Source organism: Myxocyprinus asiaticus, chromosome 1 (assembly GCF_019703515.2).
Source record: "Myxocyprinus asiaticus isolate MX2 ecotype Aquarium Trade chromosome 1, UBuf_Myxa_2, whole genome shotgun sequence".
NCBI classification, from domain to species: domain Eukaryota; kingdom Metazoa; phylum Chordata; class Actinopteri; order Cypriniformes; family Catostomidae; genus Myxocyprinus; species Myxocyprinus asiaticus.
In genome coordinates, this window is record NC_059344.1 from 7,242,085 (window position 1) to 7,263,048 (window position 20,964).

Consider the following 20,964-nt stretch of genomic DNA (forward strand, 5'->3'; position numbering starts at 1 on the left):
TTTTCTCCTGAAGTCCACCACAAGCTCCTTTGTCTTGCTAATGCTGAGGGAGAGGTTGTGCTCCTGACACCAGTGTGTCAGTGTGAGCACCTCCTCTCTGTAGACCGTTTCATCATTGTCAGTGATCAGACCTACCACCGTTGTATCATCAGCAAACTTAATGATGGCATTGGAGCTATGTGTTGCCACACAGTCATGTGTGTACAGGGAATACAGGAGTGAGCTGAGAACACAGCCCTGCGGGGCTCCAGTGTTGAGGGTCAGTGATGAGGAGACATTGCTGCCCATTCTAACCAACTGGCGTCTGCTTGACAGGAAGTCCAGGATCCAGCTGCACAGCGAGCTGTTTAAGCCCAGAGCCCAGAGTTTCACATAAAACTTGGAGGGCACTATGGTGTTGAATGCTGAGCTGTAGTCTACAAATAGCATTCTCACATAAGTGTTCCTTTTTTCCAGGTGGGAGAGAGCAGTGTGTATTGTAGATGCAATGGCATCATCAGTGGAGCGGTTGTTGCAGTATGCAAACTGCAATGGGTCCAGTGATGGAGGCAGCACAGAGCAGATGTAATCTCTGATTAGTCTCTCAAAGCATTTGCTGATGATGGGGGTCAGAGCAACAGGATGCCAGTAATTTAAGCAAGTGATTTTGAATTGCTTTGGTACAGGCACAATGGTGGACGTTTTAAAGCATGTGGGGACCACAGACAAGGAGAGGGAAAGGTTGAAAATGTCCATAAAAACACTAGCCAGTTGGTTCGCGCATGCTCTGATGACGCGGCACGGAATGCCATCTGGACCCACGGCTTTACGGATATTCACCCGTCGGAAGGATCGGGTTACATCCGCTACAGAGACGGAGAGTGAACTAACCTCTGTAGCTTCAGCCACGAGAGCTCTCTCCGTGAGGACGGTGTTATTTCTCTCTAAACGAGCATAAAAAGTATTTAGCTCATACGGGTGAGAGATTGTGTCTGAGTCCTGAACATTGCTAGGAATGCCATTTCAAAGTTTAGGAGACAAATAGGAAAAGGATCTACCTCCTTTTGTAGATTTCAACATGGTACAATCAAAAAATTGAGACTTTTGGGACCTTAAGGGGCAAGGTGGGTAGAGGGTGACAGGAGTACAGTTCTATATTGAGGGGCTAAGCCATTGAGAGCTTTATAAGCAAGAAGTATTTTAGAAATGAAATGGAACCTAACAGGTAACCAGTGTAGGGATGATAATATTGGTTATGGTCATATTTTCTTGACCTGGTTAGAACTCTAGCTGCTGCCTTTTAAGTTGCAACTTATTTATAAAAACATTATTGGGACATCCCGTCAAAAGTGCATTACAATCAAGTCTTTAAATTATAAATGCATGAACAAACTTTTGTGCATCTTGAATAGGAAGAATATTTCAGAACTTAGTGATATTTCTGAGATGAAACATGCTGTTCTAGAGACATTAGAAATGTGCCTTTCAAATGACAATTCACTGACAAGCATGACACCCATATGTCTTTAACTATAGAGGATGAAATAACATCTGAACCATCAAGGAAGAGCTAGAAGCATTAGGCCCAACTTGTCCCTATGACAATGTGGTTTTATGGTGTTCCCTTGTGTACCCAACAGTTATTGCAAAAATAAGATGACATTGGAATTCTAGTTTGGAGGACAGAATGGTCCATGTACTTTTGCGTCCATTCTTTTTTGCTTTTTAAAAACAAAAATGAAAAACAAAATGCCCCTTTTATCTGATTGGTCAACCCGCCCCATCTTCTGTACTGCCTTAATCCTATCAACCAGAATTAGAGTTGGGATATAATAATAGTTCGTCGGGACGTGGGACACGGCGTGTAAAATCAGGACTGTCCCTGTTATTGGGACGTCTATTCACCCTATCTCCATAAGTGCAATGTTAATTTCTGCAAGCCGTAGATTGCTGATAGTGTGTGCTGCCGACGTAATTGCCTCAGCCTGGATGAACAATTAGTAAATATATTATTAAATGTCAAAAATAAATGAACTTTAATTTATTGAAATGTTAACTCGTATTAACTCATGGGGCTTTTATACAAAGTGACGCAACTTTTTTAAATTACATTTATCAATGGGACGCGGCACTACAGTCATTACAATATCATACAGTGTTATTAAAAATAAAAATAATATATAATAGACCAACTCCCAGTCAGCATATGGCCAAGTGATGTGGCTTGTGATATCTCACGCGTCGTCCATTAGAGGCACCTCGCAACAACACCATGATGTGCCAAGCAGCAAGATTCTAATACATATGGCATGCATAGTTTACAGTTAGTGGTGGTTCGGGACAATATTTAATGAAAATTGAGACAAATTTGCAGAGCGATCCCAACTCTAATTCTAGCTGAAGGCAGTAGGATACAGAAGACGGGGCAAGTTGACCAATCAGATGAAAGGGGCGTTTCGGTGCTGCTCACATGTGCGTATCAAATATTCAAGGCGTAAATTTATTTTTTAAACACTGAAGGAAAACATAAATTGAGCCTTTCCCCCAAATCTCGTTTATTCCTTTTTAAATAGAAAATGAAATAGTCAACAGGAAATTAGTTTGTATCTGCTTATTTTATTTATCAGTGTTAAAACCAATAGAGAAAACAAACAAACAAACAAACAAAAAAAAACACATTTTTAGTTTTTCATTTTTGGGTTAATAAAGAAAAAGGAATGGAAGCAAAAGTACACGGACCAAGTACATGGACCCAGAATTCACAGTAAGTTTGTTCTAGGTGTTTGAAACCAACATCCAAATCCATTGCTAGAGAAAACAAGCAGTTCTATAATTGGACTTTGGATTTTCAAATGTTATATTTTTTAATACAGTGACAACTTGTCATGGTCTTCCCTACTGTTGAATGTACTAAAAGTATTGTGTACACTATGTGGCTGTCAAACATTAGTGAAACGTCCTGTAAACTTGAGCGGAACTGACTTCATGCGTCTTCTAGAAATCACTTGAAATGGCATTCAGACATTTTTTAAGTGTGACTTGAGTGTCCAAATTCTTGTTGGTGCCACTGTAAACAATCCTCAACTCACAATATAAGTACCAAAAGTACAATGATAATACCATGGCCTTTTATACATACTGTATTAAACTTTTTTTTTCTTCTTTTTTGTGTGCATCTTACCATACCATGTTTTTGGGACATAGTATGATGGTACCATGTACCTGTTTACGAGACAATCTATTTCGTGAATACTTTAAACTCCCCAACATGGTCTCTTGATAATGCTACTCCACTGAGTGCAATAGGCCTATTCTATGCAGTATAAATTCATATTAATACATCCTGCTACCTGTAGAAATCCATGTATGCACTATTCAATTTACTGTTTATATTTTATATTACTATTTTTTTTTTTTTTTTCAGATTTAAACTTCCTGTACAGATCCATACCTCAATACACATATTTTCTATGGCACATTCCTGTAAATAAGAACTCTCTGTACCTATGCCATCAATATGTATTATCATGTTCATTTTATAAATATGCCATTCTTCTGTAATTCTCAGGTCTGTCATATTTCTGTGAGCACTGGAAGCTTTTGTACTCAAGCCAAATTCCTTTTGCATGAGTACAAACAGCCTATAATCTTTTTGATTCTGATATAATACCATGGTATTACTGTTATTATAAAGTCCCAAAACACAATAGTAAAACATTTCTTTTTAGACATGCACCATGGTAACACCAAGTTTTTTTGGACATGTACCATAGTAATGCCATGTTTTTGGAGTACCGTATAAATGGTATTACCACCTACCACACCCACAACACAACCCTATAAGTCTATCTTTATACCGTCGCTGATTTATTTACTTTCTCTACACAGGATTGGTGTTCTTACAACAAACATCTTTTTTCATGCTTCAATCTTAATGTTCCTAAAGCTTAATGTGAATGTTTTCATTCTCATGTAATCACAGAAAAAGTGCTTAAATAAAACCTGAAAAATGTTTCATAAATTCACTACGTTACTGAAAGACAAGCAAAGCCTTGCTGCTTACCTCACATCAAAACATCAATTCAGACAAACTTTATTAAATGTTTCCTCAAGCTTTTGAATTGCTTAATAATTAAATGCTTTTCACTCTCTCATTGAAAAAGTGCTCAAGAATATTTAAACTGTGGAAAATGTACAAGTTCATGCTCCAGTTTTATAATGCAAGCATCATCTTGGCATCAGCCCATATTCAATTTCAAAGAAGCTTTTCATTTATTAGTTAAAATTCCACTGAAATTTGATAATAAAATAGGCCTGGCTGTTAGTAATTTGAAAAGTGACAATTTTACTAAACTACAAATACCACTAAAATACACAATAACATATATATTTTTAAATATTTTTAATTTCACAAAACAAATACTTTTTTTTTTTTTTTTAACATGAGTTTTTCATTTTCTTTCAGTGCATCTAATAATCTCACCATAAAAAGATAGGGAGAAAATAATTTACACACCATTTGTCTACAAAAATAAAATTAAAGAAATGATTAGAGCTTTACAGTAAATTAATATATAAAACAGGCTGTGAACTCTATATTACATGTGACTGTCAATAAAAATAAAAGTTTACATACAGTAGTTTGCACGAGTATGAATTGCATTGTGCAGCATAATTCTACAAATTGGTGAGTTGTTGACAGTTATGAATAAACATGGAAAAATGGATGAATGAGGGAAGAAAGAAAACATAAGCTTAAAGGGAAACAAACAGCCAGAGAAAAGGAAAAATAAAATAAATAAATTGGAAAAGGGCATTAAAACTAAAAAGAGAAATCAGTTTTCTCCACCTGAGTTACAGAGTATTTATCCATACATTTAAGAAAACAATTATATATATATATACACACAGACACACAAACTTGTTTTAGGTGTGGTAATGGTCATCCTTTCGCAGGTTAGCTTTACATGCTAAACACTTATATAAAGATATTTGCATTTCCAAATGTAAAATTTACGTTTTTCTACTTGGAGTTCCAGATACTTTCATGTGTGTTTTAAACACCTGTTGAGAGCTACGACTGAACTACGGTAAACCATGAGGGACAAAAGTTCACAGTATTTACATGTAAAACAACATGTCTGCTTGAAGGTCATGTGACGATGTCAGATAATAGATTTCATAAAACAGTCCAGTCATGAACTGTCAGGAGGAAACACTGTGCATAGAAACAACAAACATTTGTTGAAATCTTTATTTCTTCCATAGCACAAAAAAAGAAAACTTCAAAATAAAACCTTCATCTTTTCTTTTTCCTTCTTTCAATTAATGTTATTCTATGAAATACTGGCCACAATATTAACAAATGATGATATTTGTGAGACATCCTTATTTGCACCCCATATTTTCCACAGGGGTCCCAGTGCAAAAGAACCTGGATTTGTCAAAGCCATACCATGGTCGACGCCACCATCTTGGCTTAGGGTGATATGGCTCACAATGTGTCCGAGCCAAAATGGTGCCTGTTTGGATTCTGAGTTTCCTGATTAGCTGAATGGATGACAAGCATGTATAGCAGCAGGTAAAATGCTGGGGTTTCCTTCAAAAGACAGAGTCATGTCTTCAGCCACACTATTGTTCATTACATTATTCTACTTTTATTTCACTTCCTGTTCATCACTTCACAACTACGTTCTCCAATGCGTTATTAGAATCCACTTGAATCTTTTCTTTCATAATTTGTCTCTTTCTAGATGCAGGCCGAAGGGTCGTCTGCCCTGTCTCAAGTCCCGATTTTCTGATTGACACAAACAACACACTACTCAACCTGGATTGTGCTTCCAGGCACAAGGCATGCTGGGAAGGGACTACATCATCAGTGCGCTCTGCATACATGTGTTTGTCTGTGTATGAGAGAATCTTGAATAGGTCCAGTGTAATATGTCAGAACCCAGTAGACTGGATTTCTGGCTGAGGTGGTTCTGCAGAGATGCCCTCTTTGCCTAAATTACAGAAGTAAACAAATGAATCACATTTGTTGAATTATGTAATATTGAATTACAAAAAAAAAAAGAGCGGGCTTTGTGTAGGCTTACATATATACATCTAATGCTCACATGATCATCTAATTCTACCTTTCTATATACAGTAGAAAGATGAATAATTAGAGATAGAGTAAATAATGACTTAAATTGCTGTCTGTTCATCATACAAAGTGATCATATGCCTTCAGAAGTCTTGGAATATGATGCACGGACTACTTTCATGACACTTTTGGGTGTTGAAGTAAGTTACTGTCTACTGCCACTGTTTCAAATTTAGCCATCAAATATTCATTAAATTATCTCCTATTAAATGTATAGTTCACCCAAAAATGAAAATTCTCTCATCAGTTTCTCACCCTCATGCCATCCCAGATGTGTATGACTTTCTTCTGCTGAACAAAAATTATGATTTTTTAGAAGAATAACTCTGTATGTCCTCACAATGCAAGTAAATGGTGACCACAACTCAGGTCCAAAAAGCACAAAGGCAGCATGAAAGTAATCCATATGATTCCAGTGGTGTGAAACAGATCAAAATTAAAGTCCTTTTTTACTATAAATCTCCACCTTTGACCAGCCCCAACCAGTAGGTGGCTGAAACCAGAATGTGGAAGTGAAAGTGTAGATTTACAGGAAAAAAGGATTTAAATATTTATCTGTTTCTCACCCACACCTATCATAATGTTTCACAAGACACGGATTTAACCACTGGAGTCTTATGGATTACTTTTATGCTGCCTTTATGTCCTTTTTGGACCTTAAGTGTTCTGGTCACCATTCACTTGCATTGTGAAGGCCTATAAAGGACCTGAGATATTCTTCTAAAAATCTTCATTTGTGTTCTGCAGAATAAACAAAGTCAAACAACTCTGGGATGGCATGAGGGTGAATAAATAATGAGAGAATTTACATTTTTCTGTGAACTTTCCCTTAGGATTCAGGATTCAACTCACTAACCCCCCAAGTGAGCAATGGCAATTCACTTTTAAAATATCAATATTAACTATGTAGTTAATAATCACAATAATTATTTTTGTCAAGTAACAGCTGATTTGCCTAACTGCCAGTCAGAATTTATAATCAGAACTATTTGTTTTATTACAGCACATATTTGAGTCAGAACTGTCCTCACCATCGCCTGCTCCACGGTCCAGTGCTGGTATTCCGACTGCTGTGGGAGACTTGTGGAAGAGGTCACTTGACCCTTTATCAACAGAAAGAGGCTTTCTTAATTTCTTCTGGAGTTTGTAGTGGTCTGCTTCAATGTCCTACAAGAACAAGGAAGAAGAAATACACCAAAAGTGAAATCTTGAATGCTTTGTAGCTTCATTTCATTGTATATCGAGTAGTTACACGTATACAATTTATTTTGTGTTGGGGAAGTAATCTTTTGTTTGTGCACTTCACCCTAAGTTGCTGAAGTTTCCTCATCAGCTCCTCAATCGTGTGGAAGATCTCGTCCACGTTCTTGACCACGTGCCACTGGATGTTAGCGTGTGATTGGCCGAGCCCTACCCCTTGATTCTGGTTCTCAGTCAGTGATTGGTCTGTTTGAGACAGGCAGGGAGCCTCTTGTTGTTCTTCCTCACCAATAAAGGGTGTTGAGAACACACTCCGAGTCTGATACTGATTCTGAGGTGTGTCCGAGTCTTTGATGGTATCTGTGCTGCTCTCGTCTGTGAGAGCACCGTCTTGGTCTTTGGGCATGACCAGATAAAACATGTTTCCTGCAAACAGATGGCATAGCAACATAAATCACCAGCCTAACAAGACTAAGACAGCACTAAGGCTTTGTTCAAACTGCACACAAATCCAATCTGGTTTTCAAACCTGATCTTTTTGCAAGGGATGAAATCAGATCTGTTTGTTCAGACCATTGAGTCAATATTTGGTGCATCTACATCAGACGCTTTAGTAATGACTTTGGACATCATATACAAAATAACTCTATCATCGTTTATTCACCCTTATGTTGTTTTAAGCCCATATGACTTTCTTACGTGGAACACAAAAGATGTTATTGGCAGAGTAACAGACTCAGTCACCATTCACTTTCATCAAGACACATGAGAAAACAAGGGGCAACAGGGGCTGTCTCGTTCACATGTTCACTACATATTGAATTTCACCACTTGCTATATGAGGAAAGAGTGGGTGAAAATGCATGTATTAGGACACATTGTGTACCTTGTATGACATTGCTTACTGTCCTGTGCAAAAGATTTAGGCAGTTGAGAAAAATGTCATGACATGAACAATTTTTATCAATCAACTTCATACACAATGCAGTAAACATAAAAAACAAAGTTAATATTTGGTGAGACCACCCTATGCCTTTAAAACAGCACCAGTTCTCCTAGGTATACTTGCGCACAGTTTTTCAAGGTTGTTGGCTGTTCCAAGCATCTTGGATAACTTGCCACAGTTCTGTGTATTTAGTAATTGTTTCTGTCTCTTCATTTAATCCCAGACTCGATGTTGAGATCTGGGCTTTGTGAGGGCCATGGCATCTGTTGCAACTCGATTTTGGCTGAGGGTGTCACGCATGCATTACCTCCCAAAATGCCAACATAACCAATCACAATATTAAAAATGCTAATTTTTTCTAACCTCTTATGCTCTGCAGGATTTTTGGGCTGCCACCTGAACATTTTCACACTCAAATTTAAAAGCTCTTGGTTCACACATACAGTGGACTAATTTCATAAAAGTGGTCCCATTTTACAGATAACCCCCTACATTTTAAGAAATTATTGCAATAATTAATAAATAACATTGTATATGTTTACAATTTTCTGATAAACACTTACTATTTAATTATTTAATGACAATAATAAAAAATAAATCTTTCCTTGTCTGTCTCTTCTGTGCTTGCTTATATACTACTGTAGCTACTCCTGGAACTTGGCAGTGCGATACTGCAGATATTGTTGACTTTTGTATGACACATTGTTAATGTTACTCATTTATAAGTTGCTTTGGATAAAAGTGTCAGCTAAATGACTTAATGTAAATGTAAAAAAGGCACTAAAATGGCATTTTCGTTTTTTTTTTAGCCAAAAGACAAAATAGGCTGAAAAGCCCGAAAATACGAGCAATGTCTGCTACTATCTAATAACAGAAACTTTGACATGAAAGAAAGCAGCGCACATGTGAAATGATCCAGGATTAATCATATTTAATAAAACACTTTGGTTGATATCTTGTCAGGCAAGAGCTTGTAAATGATGCATTAAAGTAATTGGATAACAATTTTAATACTGTAGATAGACAGCCTACATAAAATTCAAACGCAATTGCTTTTTCAGTTAACAACTGTCTTTCCTAGTTGTGTAATTTTTATTAGAAGTGAGACACACAACAAGTCATGTACAAAAATTGTAGAGTACAGATGTGCTTTTATTAGCCAAAAATCAGCTTGCGTGTTATTCTGAGTTATTAAATGGCTCTCTGGAATACTTGATTCTGATTGGTCAATGGCATCATCTAGCGGTTTGATATTTCTCTGTAACAACCGTAAATCAACATACCAAACCGCTCATCCGGGTATTTGCGAGCCATCTTTCCTGCTTCTCGGATCACTGTGCAATCTCTACAAGTAAGCTAATAAAATAATTTTAACGTTTCAATAATGTCATGTGCATTTATTTGGCAAGTAGACTTGTTAGCTGTCAGACATTCATTAATTACAAAATAAACCAACATAACATAACGGAGGTGGATTCCATTCAGCTATTTTTTTTTTTTTTTTTTGTGAAATAATTTTTTTTATTTTTATTGATTCATATATTAAACAGCAAAACATATACAAACAGAATCAATACTTAACCCCCACTAATACCCCCCCCCCAATCCCCACCAACACCCCAGTGGTCACACATGATTATAGTCAAACAAAAAACAATATAATAATCACACACATTAACCACTCTCTCTCCACTGGCCCTCCCCGAAAGCCCTCCAAAAACGGCAGATATTTTCCTCATTTCCCCAAAAACAAGTCCAAATTCCCCAGTCTTCTAGATGACCCTTCCTCAAAAGCCGCCACCCTCCCCATCTCCGAGCACCACTCCTGAAATGGGGGCACTCCAGCTGACTTCCATCCCCTTAAAACTATTTGTCTGGCGATCATGACTCTGGTTAGGACCCAACTCTTTAAGTGCCTATTCTCCACATCGATGTCTGCCCCTTCGCCCAAAACACAGAGTCTGGGGCAAAATGAAATTTGAGTGCCCAATACATTACACATAAAACTCTGAACCTTCAACCAAAACTCTTGGATCTTAACACACAACCAAAAGACATGGGTTGTGTCTCCATCTTCTGATTGGCATTGCCAGCAGGTGGATGTGTCTTTAAGACCAAGCCTATACAATCTAGAGGGGTGTCCAATAGAATCTATGTAAAATCTTGAATTGCATAAGGTGCACCCTTGCATCTTTAGATGCAGACTTGACGTTTTTTAAAATCCTAGCCCACAATCCCTCTTCCAATACCAAGTTTAAATCTTTCTCCCATAATCTTTTGATAGAAGTTAAAGCTCCGTCCCCCAGACTCTGAATTAGCAGGGAGTAATACACTGATGCCTCATGAACTTTTCCAAAAGCAGTAATCACCACTCCCATCTGTATCTGCCACTTTAGGGGGGTGTATGCTACTTCCAAATATAGTACAGAGCAGGTGGTGCAGCTATAAATACCTAAAGAACTGAGATCTGGGAATCCTAAAATGTTGAACCATATTTTCAAAAGATCTCAACACTCCACTCTCATATGTCACCAAGCGTATTAACCTCCCTCACAATCCACTCTGACCAGCAGAAAGGGTACTTATTAATACGTAGTTTTGGGTTCAGCCCTATGCGAGGCAACATTTAAATAAAATGTCCAAATTAAATACTCTGAACACCTTTGTCCATACTGTGTTCAAATGTGAGATAACGGGGTGTGACCTCTCCGGTTAGTTTAATAGAAAGGCTTTGCAATGGCAAAATAGGGGAAAGAACTTCCTGTTCAATACAAAACCAGGGAGGGGCTCTCTCAGGTGGAAGCGACCAATGAGCCAAATGTCTGAGCCCAAATGCATAATAATAAAACCAAATCGGGGAGTCGCGTGGCACCATGCGAGGGTCGGAGGTGTGGACGACGAACTCTGCGCACTTGCTAGTTTTTAATTCTTTTTGTATCATAAACCAGTGAGATTCGATACACCCTGCTACATAGCTGTTCTAAGAAGTCAACATGTCAAAGAATTCAAAATCCTCGGGCTCTGGAGACATTAAAAACCACTAACGTGCTCAAGCTTATACACCTGACAAGGCTGCAGACCGGGACTCGGTTTGGATGGTGTGGTGGGAGAGATTCAGCGTCAACTGTCGAGCATGTTGGCAATGCTGGCGAAGGTCGTTGCAGACTTGGAGGATCTTGCTGTAATACGTCAATCGATCACTGCCATAGAGATTAAGTTCTCTGAGTTGGTTACAAGATTGGGGGATGTCAAAAAAAAGATTGATTATCTGGAGTCATCGGAGAGGGAATTAGCTGCTAATCCACTAGCGATCAAGATAGACTTGGAATGCGTTTATGAAAAACTGGAGGATTTGGAGAATCGTAATTGACGAAACAACGTCCGAATTGTTGGAATTCCAGAGCATGAGGAAGACCAAGATATGGTGAAATTCCTAGACGAGCTCTTCCCGAGTCTGCTCAAAACAGACTCGCAGATCCGCTGAGGGAGACAGGCCCCGATCAATTCTGGCCAAATTTCTGAGATCATCTGATAAAGATCTTGTTACGCAAGGTGAGGAGTAAAGGAAGGCTTTCTTGGAAAAACCACAGCATTTTCTTGTTCCCAGACTTTGCGAATTCGATAAGACAGAAACATGATCAATTCAAGGAATGCAAGAAACTCTTACATCAATGGAAGAACGCTTTTGCACTGATGTTTCCGGCCAAACTGAGAATAGATACTAAGGATGGCCGCAAAATATTTACATGCCCACAGCAAGCATTGTCTTTCATAGAGACAATGGGGTGAGTAAGCCATTTGGCGTTTCTTACGTGACCCCCAAGTGAGCTTGTCTCGCTAAACATACACGACTATCTGAGGAAACTGGGCGCCATTTTGTTTCTTTTTGTGCTGATTCTGCCTAGCAACTGGAGTTTGTTTTGTGTAGAAACACTCCAAGAATCTCTTGCATTGACGGAGGATCGCTTTTGCACTGAGGTTTCTGGCCAAATTGAGAATAGATACTAAGGATGGCCGCAAAATATTTCCATGCCCACAAGCGATGTCTTTCATAAAATCAATGGACTGAGGAAGTCATGGTGTGTTTCTCACGTTGCCTCCAAGTGAGCTTGTCTCGCTGAACATACACTTGACCGTCCGAGGAAACTGGGCGCCGGTTTCGTTTCTTTTTGTGCTGTTCCGCCTAGCGGCTGGAGTTTATTTTGTGGAATAACACTCCTTCGGGACAGTTGTGGATAAAGCTGCTCGTTCTTTGTGCTTGTGCCGCCGATTTGCTTGGAGTTTTGTGGAGTATTTTTGCAGGACATTGGAAGGATTAAATCATCTGCTGCACTCAAACAGCTGGCTCACTGAACATTCGTTTGACTGTCCAAGGAAACTGAACGTTTTGTTTTTTTTGCTGGTTCCGCTGGAGTCTGGAGTTTGTTTTGTGGAGGAACACACCATCGGGACAGTTTTGTGAATGAATCTACAAATTCTTTGTGTTTATTCCACTTATTGGCTGGGGTTTGTTTTATAGATTATTTTCTGTTATGTAATTCTGTCTCACAAAATTTGTATAGAAACGCCGGACTTGAGCAATCCGACAGCAAAGTTGTCACGGGGACTCTCGTAGGCATCCATGGACTGTTTGAGTTTAGAGGTATGGATGCTGGTTGGCGCTGTCGTGTGTGGGGTTAATGCGCATGTTTTTCTTTTTTCTGTTTGTTTGGTTTTGGGGGAAGTTCGGGATTTGATTGTTGAACTAATGTTGGAATGTGGTCTTTATAATCTTATTTTTGACACACTAATCTATCTTCTAATATGTCAAAATGTCAATATGAGAGGATTGTCTCTCTCCACATGGAATGTGAATGGGTTGGGGCACTCCGTAAAAAGAAGGTTATTTATTTTTTAAATGTAAGAAATATGATATTGTGTTTCTTCAAGAAAAGCATCTTTCCCCGCAGGAAGCTGAAAAATTTGGGAAGATATGGGGTGGACATGTTTTCTTTAGTGCTGGCTCACGTAAGAGCAGGGGAGTCATTGCATTGATAAGTAAGCATCTACAATTCAAATGTCTCAAACAGAGTAAAGATAAATTAGGGAGAGTCATTGTTTTTTTGGCAGAAATTTAGGGGCAAAGGCTGATTTTGGCTAACATTTATGCACCTTTTTTAGATTTTACATAGATTTTATTGGACCCCCACTAGATTGTATAGGCTTGGTCTTAAAGACACACCCACCTGCTGGTGATGCCAATCGGAGGATGGAGACATGGCCCATGTTTTCTGGTGGTGTATTGAGATGTAGAAATTCTGGATGAAGTTTCAGAATTTTGTGTGTGACGTGGTGAGCACTCGGGTTTCGTTTTGCCACAGACTTTGTGTTTTGGGCGATGGGGCGGTCACAGATGTGGGGAATACTCACAAAGAGAATTGGGTTCTGACCTGTGTGATGATTGGCAGGCAGATTATTTTGAGGGGTTGGAGGTCAGCTGGTGCGCCCCCACTTCAGAGTGGTGCACGGAGATGGGGAGGGTGGCAGATTTTGAAGAGGTGTCATTGGGCAGTCGGGGTAACTCAGATTTGTTTGTCTGGAAATGTATCCAAAAAGTATTTGGAGTTTTTGGAGGGCGGGGTAGGGCGTGGAGTAGTGTAATTTTGGTTGAGTATGACTATTATATATGCTTTGTGTGTGTGTGTGTTTGTTTGCTTTTCTTTTCTGTATATCAACTCATGTGACCATGGGAATGTTTGTTTGGGGGTGGGGTTGGGGATTGGGAGGGGTGGCTGTGGGGTTTAAATGTTGTTTTGTATATATGTTTTTGCTTTATTATTGTAAGATTTAATAAAGTTAATTACAAAAAAAAGAAAAGAATGGTTTTACCTAGTCCATGTTACCTGAAATCCTCTGCAAAAACACTTTTCAGGTCTTTGTTAATTTGTTTTTTTATCATAAAAGCTGATGACCATTAAACAAGCAAATATAATAATAATAATAATAATAATAATAATAATAATAATAATTACAAAATCTTGGGTAGGCCTCGCCCAACTTTATCAATCGGCCTATGTAACATTGAAATGTAATCTTCCAAAACCATTCCAAATGAAGGACTTCACTATGCTATCAAATTGCTTGAAATAAGAGAGGGGGACATCTACAGGGAGAGACTGCAGCAGGTAGTTGAATTTTGGAATACAATTCATTTTAATAACATTAACTTTCCCAAACATAGATAAATGTAATGAAGCCCACATCGCTCGAAAAACGTTTTATTAAGGGGTCAAAATTAATTCTAAACAAATCACACAAATTTGCTGGGAATAAAATGCCCAAATATTTAATGCCCTGTTTGGGCCACTGGAAGGCACCTGGCTGAAAAGCCGTTACTGGGCAGTACTGTCAGAGCCAAAGCTTCGGATTTAGACCAGTTGACTCTGTATCCTGAGAATTTAAAAAGGCTTCTGTGGAGGCAAGGCATAGATCTAGTGGGGTCAGAGACAAATAATAAAATATCATCTGTGTAAAGCAAAAGCTTATGCGCCATACCTCCCGCCATCACCTCTGGAAAATCATCTTCCTTTCTTATCATAGCTGCTAATGGTTCCAGGGCAAGACAGAACAATAATGGGGATAGAAGGCAACCCTGCAGGGTGCCCCTATCCAGAGTAAAATAATCTGAAATTAACCCATTTGTTTGTACCACCACTACCGGGGGTCTATAAAGTAACTTAATCCATCCAATAAAAGTATTCCCGAACCCGTACCTTTCCAAAATCTTAAAAAGATAATCTCATTCTACCATATCAAACGCCTTTTTGGAGTCAAGTGAGATGGCAGTGACCAGAGTCTGATCATTCGCCACTGACCACATGATATTGATGAAATGCCTATTGTTATCAGAAGAGCTGTGGCCCCGAATAAACCCCACCTGATTTATATGTATAAGAGATGTCATAACTTAATCGGTTAGCCAACATTTTTTGTCTAGCTGTATCAGGGAAATTGGACGGTAACTCTAACATTTGCTTGGATCTTTGTCCTTTTTAATAATCAGACTGATCCGGGCTTGTGTCATGGTTGGCGGAAGCTTTCCATTCTTTAATGATTGTCTAAACTTCTAGCAAAAGTGGAGCCAGTTCTGTAGCAAAAGATCTAAAATATTCAGACCTTTGGTCTGGCCCCGGAGGCTTGCCTTTAGGCAAGGCCTTAATTACCTCGCCAAGCTCCTCCAAGGTTATCTCAGAATCAAGAGCGTTTTTTTTGCTCAGTCATCACACAATGACCTACTCACTCAACTGACTTTATGAAGGACATTGCTTGCTGTGGGCATGTAAATATTTTGCGGCATCCTTAGTATCAATTCTCAATTTGGCCGGGAACATCAGTGCAAAAGCGACCTTCCGTTGATTTTCTTGCATTCCTTGAATCAATCACGTTTCTCTCTTGTCGAATTTGCAAAGTCTGGGAAAAAGAAAATTTTGTGGTTCTTCCAAGAAAGCCTTCCTTTACTCCTCGCCTCGCGTAACACAGGATATTTATCGGATGATCTCAGAAATTTGGCCAGAATTGATCGGGGCCTGTCTCCCTCAGCGGATCTCCGAGCCAGAACTTTGTGAGCTTGCTCGATTTCCAGCTCATGGCTTATGTCGAGCAGACTTGGCAAGAGCCCATCCAGAAATTTCACCATATCTCGATCATCTTTGTCTTCAGGAATTCCAACAATTCGGACATTGTTTCGCCACCTACGATTCTCTAAGTCTTCCAAGTTTTCCCAGACACGCTCTAAATCTATCTTGGTCACTAGCGGATTAGCAGATAATTCCCTCTCTGATGACTCCAGATAATCAATCCGATTCTCAACATCCGACACTCTTATAACCATCTCAGTGAATTTCGTCTCCATGACAGTGATCGATCGATGTATTACAGCAACATCCTCTAAGTCAGCAACGACCTTTGCCAGCATTGCCGACATGTTCAACAGTTGATGCTGAATCTCTTTCACCGCACTGTCCAAATTGAGTCCCGGGCTTGCAGCCTCCTCAGGGGCTTCAGCTTGAGCATGTAAGTGTCTTTAAATGTCTCCAGAGCCTGAGGATTTTGAATTCTTTGACATATTGTCTTCCTAGAACAGTCAAGAATGAGAGTGTTTCGAATCTCACCGGTTTATGACATAAAAAGTACTAAAACTAGCAAACTGCGCAGAGCTCGCCGTTCACACATCCGACCCTCGCATGGCGCCACACGACTCCCAATCAGCAATTTCTTTCTCACATAATTACACAATTTCAGCGCAAATCATTATTTTATGTCCATGTATTTATTTATTTGGTTACTAGCCATGTAATAAGTGGGATAATGCACAGTCATCCGGTTGTTATCGCAAAATAAACTCCTTCAGGCTGATACAAGACCCTACCAATTCGCGTCGGGGTTTATTTTGCGAAAACATAGACAGACTGTACATCTTCCCTTAAGTAACTGTGTTCTGTTTTCTGCATATCATAATGTTGTGTCAAATAAGCAAGAGCTCTGTTTGGAAAAAGTTGTTTAAAGTCAATATTACATTGACACACTGTTTTTTCAATGCAGTTGTCATTTAAAATAATACAAAATAAAAATAAAAAAACTGTTGGAGCCGACAGTATATGTTATTGTGAAGTCACACCAATTGAAGGTAGTAGGTGTGATCACTTTTTTAAATCCCATTTTAAGGCCCAGTGTGTCCAGAGGTTTCAGCCAGCTCGATTTTTGAAGCTCGACAACCCTAGTACCTATTCACTTTCACAGTATGGATGAGACTGAGAGCACCCAGAACATTCAGCTAAATTGATCCTTTTGTGTAAAAAAAAAAAAACAAACAAAAAAATCATACGGGTCTAATGACATAAGGATGAGTAAAAGATGACAATTATAATTTCTGGATGAAATATTCCTTTAAATTGTATATTATATACAATATGCCCTCGAGATATTGGAATCAGCTATTGAAAAACCCATATCGGCCAACCACTAACAAACTTCAAATTCTAAAAACAAACAAAAAAAACATCCTATGTGTCCTTGACTACTTCTGTCCTTTTCACATGTACAAACTATATCCCCTTCTAACACGTACACTGATTTTAAAAGCAAAGGTGCAGAAATTTCTAACTGTTGAAGCTCAACAACTGGCAAGATTGTCTGTATCATTCAGATTCAGTTTCCAAAACTGAAGCTAAATCTCATACCAGACTGAATTACACAGTCAATGGAGACTGAAAGCAAGCCATGAAGTTTGAGACACAATTGTTCGGAGGAAATCGACCCAGAATGCATTTGCCAGAGTATTGTACAATTTATTAGCCCCACCTCTCTCCAGTGAGGATTGGTTGGTGACATCATCAGTTATGTCGTCAGGAATAGAAGAGCCCGCACCCACAACTGTGTAAGAAAGACAGGTAGATGTGTGTGTGTCGAAATGAAGTGTGCAAATATGAGTGTAAAATGTTTTTTTGCAAACATGGTGCATTTAGGTTTGTGCATTTAGTTAGCAAGAGACACATACAAGAAAGCCATAGCACCAGTACACGTGTGAGTGTGTAAGAGCGAGTGTATTGTTTGTGGTGAAAAAGTAGCAAAGAGAGATGGAAAAAGTGTTAAAATCACATAAGCTTCATCACAGAGAGCTCTAAGCACATGCAGAGAGAGAGAAAGAGAGACAGAGGGAAAAATATAGATAAAAAGTTCAATTTGTTTGAGAATTAAAAAAGTTCAAATAAGTACAATTTGAAGAATTTTACAGCAACAATATCTGAGAAGATGCAACCCTTAAGATCCCCTTAAGTTAACCACCAAAATTATTATATTACAGAAATGTGTACTGTAATACTGTATAAAAATACAGTAATGACAATCTAATGGAAACCACTATCTAGAATAATGGGAATCACCCCCCCAAAAAACCCTCTAAAGTAAAACCATCTGGACGCATTACAGTAATATGATTTTTTTTTGGGGGGGGGGGGGGGGGAAGGGATGTGCTTGCCACAAAAATAATGTCACAATGCAAAAAACCTTAATGGTCCTAAAATCTTCATTTTCTTTATGCAAAATATAAATTTCTTATTTATCCATTTCCAACATTTGCTCATTCTGACTTAAAAAAAACATGATAACACTGGCCAATGCCAATACGGTCACCGATATGTCATACATTCCTACTGATAAACATTTAATATTGTGAAATGGTCTCGATGTTGCTTAACACCATCAATGAGTTTTTACCTTTCCTCACAACCTGAACAGTAGGTTGCAACACCTCAACATGTTCCTCCACCCACTGGTTGGGTCTCTCACTAGGGGCAGGTTCAGAAACCTCTGGCCCCACTCTGTCTGCAAAAGGACTTCTTTCATTGGCCGTTTCATTTGTGGGTGTGTCGTCTGAATCTTGATTCCATCCATCCTCAAGACCCCTGAAGATCAGCTGTCTGAGGGTCTCCACTGAGAAAATAAGAATAAAGGAGTGAGAAAAGTGAGAGAAGTTTTTGTAAAATGCAAACTTCAATCTGACTGGCTGGCTTTACGCAGTTTTAGGAGCCAAGGCTCCACAGGTTTTTACACATTTGCTCCAGTGACTATTTCTGGAAAATAAATAAATTAAATAAAAACTTTGTAACAGAAAAAAGAGTGATAAAACCGTAAAAAACTGTTAAGTGGCTAGACCAGGGGTCTGCAACCTATGTCATGTGTGCCAGCATTGGCACACGGAGGGGTAATCACTGGCACGCCAGCAACAGTGAGAGAGGAGTAGACTATTTTATTTATATCAATTCGCACCTGCATTCCAATCTACATCTTGATGTAATCCTTCCTCAGGATCATGCAGCGTGTTTTCATGAGCTGAATGGGAGACTAAACAAAAAGTAAAAATGTGGCGAGACTGCAGTATACCCAACAGACTCGTGCAACGCATGCAAGCCATTCACGCATCACGAGCCGGCAGAGGTTAATCACGCAAGTAAACGTGCCCACTTTGCTTCGGTCAGGTTGCGCGGATAACAGCATACATTCTATGTTTCATTTGTTTCTTTTTGCTTTCAGAACAACACGTGATTTAATAAGGAAAACACCACTATTAATCCTTGAGATTTCTAACCCAGTATACAGGTACACACCCTCCGTAAACCATGCTCACACTCAGAATTACATTAAACGATAAAAGAGAAAATAAACCCACATTGTGGGGTTCAAAAATCTGAGTCTATTCAAAATCTAAATTAAACCAGGAAATAATGTTTTAGGATTTTGCAGGTGCGATTCACCGAAAAGGGCTAAATAGTTGATCGGCTTTGGATGCGCGAATGTCTTGCACGCGAAGCATGAGTCTCGTCACACTTTAATAGTGTTTATCCTCCCATTCAGCTGATGAAAACATGCTGCGTGATCATGAGGAAGGATTACATTAAGATGTAGATTGGAATGCAGGTGCGAAAACTTAATATAAATAAAATAGGCTGCTCCTCTTTCGCTGTTGCTTGTGTGCTATGATTACCCCTCTGTGTGATTTTGAAAAATATACATTCATAATATAAGAAATATTTAAGATTCCGCACAATTTCGTGATCAGTAATCAAATAAGAAAATCTGTGAAAAACTGTTAACTCATTTTGTACAAAAGGACAGGTGTTCTTTCATTAAAGAACTTTCAAAAGATGCTTTGTGAAAATTCACATGCAGGATCATGATTATATCATAATCATCGGGTTTTGCAAAAATGTTTACAAACTGTTATGCTGATAATATCATTTGAAATGAAAAATAAATGATTAAATTAGAAAAATGCAAAATAGAAACATTTTCACGACACAGCCATTGACCAGGAAAATAAAAAATGGCACTCCATGTCAAAAAAGTTGCCGACCCCTGGGCTAGATGTTTGTTACCTCCCATTAATGGTGAAAACTTACAAACACAAACACACTCAACACAAGCAATCCCTCACCGTCTTGAAGAGCAGCTTCTGCAACACCAGCTTTTGCTTTAAGGCAGACATCCCTGTCCTGATGACATACTTCAGACACATCTGCCGGTGTGGTTGGTGTGAGAGCACATTCATCAACACTAGCAGAGTCCTTCTCCAGATGCACAGACTCCTCTGACAGTGATATATCTATCGAAAGATTTGGAAACATGTTGCATTCTTTTAATACTAAAGGAACATGAAATGAAATTCACGACACATTTGACCATAATGTGATGCATTTCTGAGTGAAAAAGAACATTCTGCATGAAATAATGTGGTGCAGGCAGAGAATGTTATAAAAGTTTTACCACGCACAATAAGACCAAAGACACTTGTTAAGAAAGTAAAAAGGATCCAAATTTCATGTTGACTTGTAATCTTTACTTGGAAGTGAAATGAGAACAAGGTGCAGTGTGATTGTGGCTTGAGTAAACATGTGACACCCTAGCCCACAAATGAGACATAATTGCACTAGTGGTCTTACGTAATTGATTGGCAGATGAACGCACACCTGATGACCTAAAACAGAGCGAAAAGATGACAATTGCATCAGACAGAATGTAATGATGTTAACGGTTTTGAAAAATATGTCCTAATCATGTGCTGACTTACGGCACAGACGATCCTTGTTTGGCTTCGCCTGCCCCTTGAGTGGCTGAAGCGATAGTCTTTTCAAGCAGGTCTTTCCAACTGCACAACAGT

At 38.8% G+C, this 20,964-nt stretch overlaps 1 protein-coding gene across 5 annotated transcripts in view; it reads right to left on the reverse strand.

Annotated features, from left to right (window-relative positions):
- Positions 1-4,364: 4,364 nt before the first annotated feature.
- Positions 4,365-20,964, reverse strand: part of LOC127448734 (rho guanine nucleotide exchange factor 11-like) — a 137,411-nt gene continuing 120,811 nt past the window's right edge. For 2 of the 5 annotated variants that reach the window (XM_051711520.1, XM_051711553.1), the window contains 8 exons: positions 20,875-20,952; positions 20,747-20,781; positions 20,242-20,409; positions 18,525-18,740; positions 17,610-17,681; positions 7,431-7,750; positions 7,156-7,291; positions 4,365-5,981 (listed from right to left, as the gene is read on the reverse strand). In XM_051711520.1, coding sequence (XP_051567480.1) covers positions 5,923-5,981; positions 7,156-7,291; positions 7,431-7,750; positions 17,610-17,681; positions 18,525-18,740; positions 20,242-20,409; positions 20,747-20,781; positions 20,875-20,952 — 1,084 coding nt within the window. In that variant the 3' untranslated portion in view covers positions 4,365-5,922. Of the gene's footprint in view, positions 5,982-7,155; positions 7,292-7,430; positions 7,751-17,609; positions 17,929-18,524; positions 18,741-20,241; positions 20,410-20,746; positions 20,782-20,874; positions 20,953-20,964 lie in introns of those variants that run through there. The other 3 variants (XM_051711528.1, XM_051711539.1, XR_007898581.1) reach the window with 3 other exon arrangements.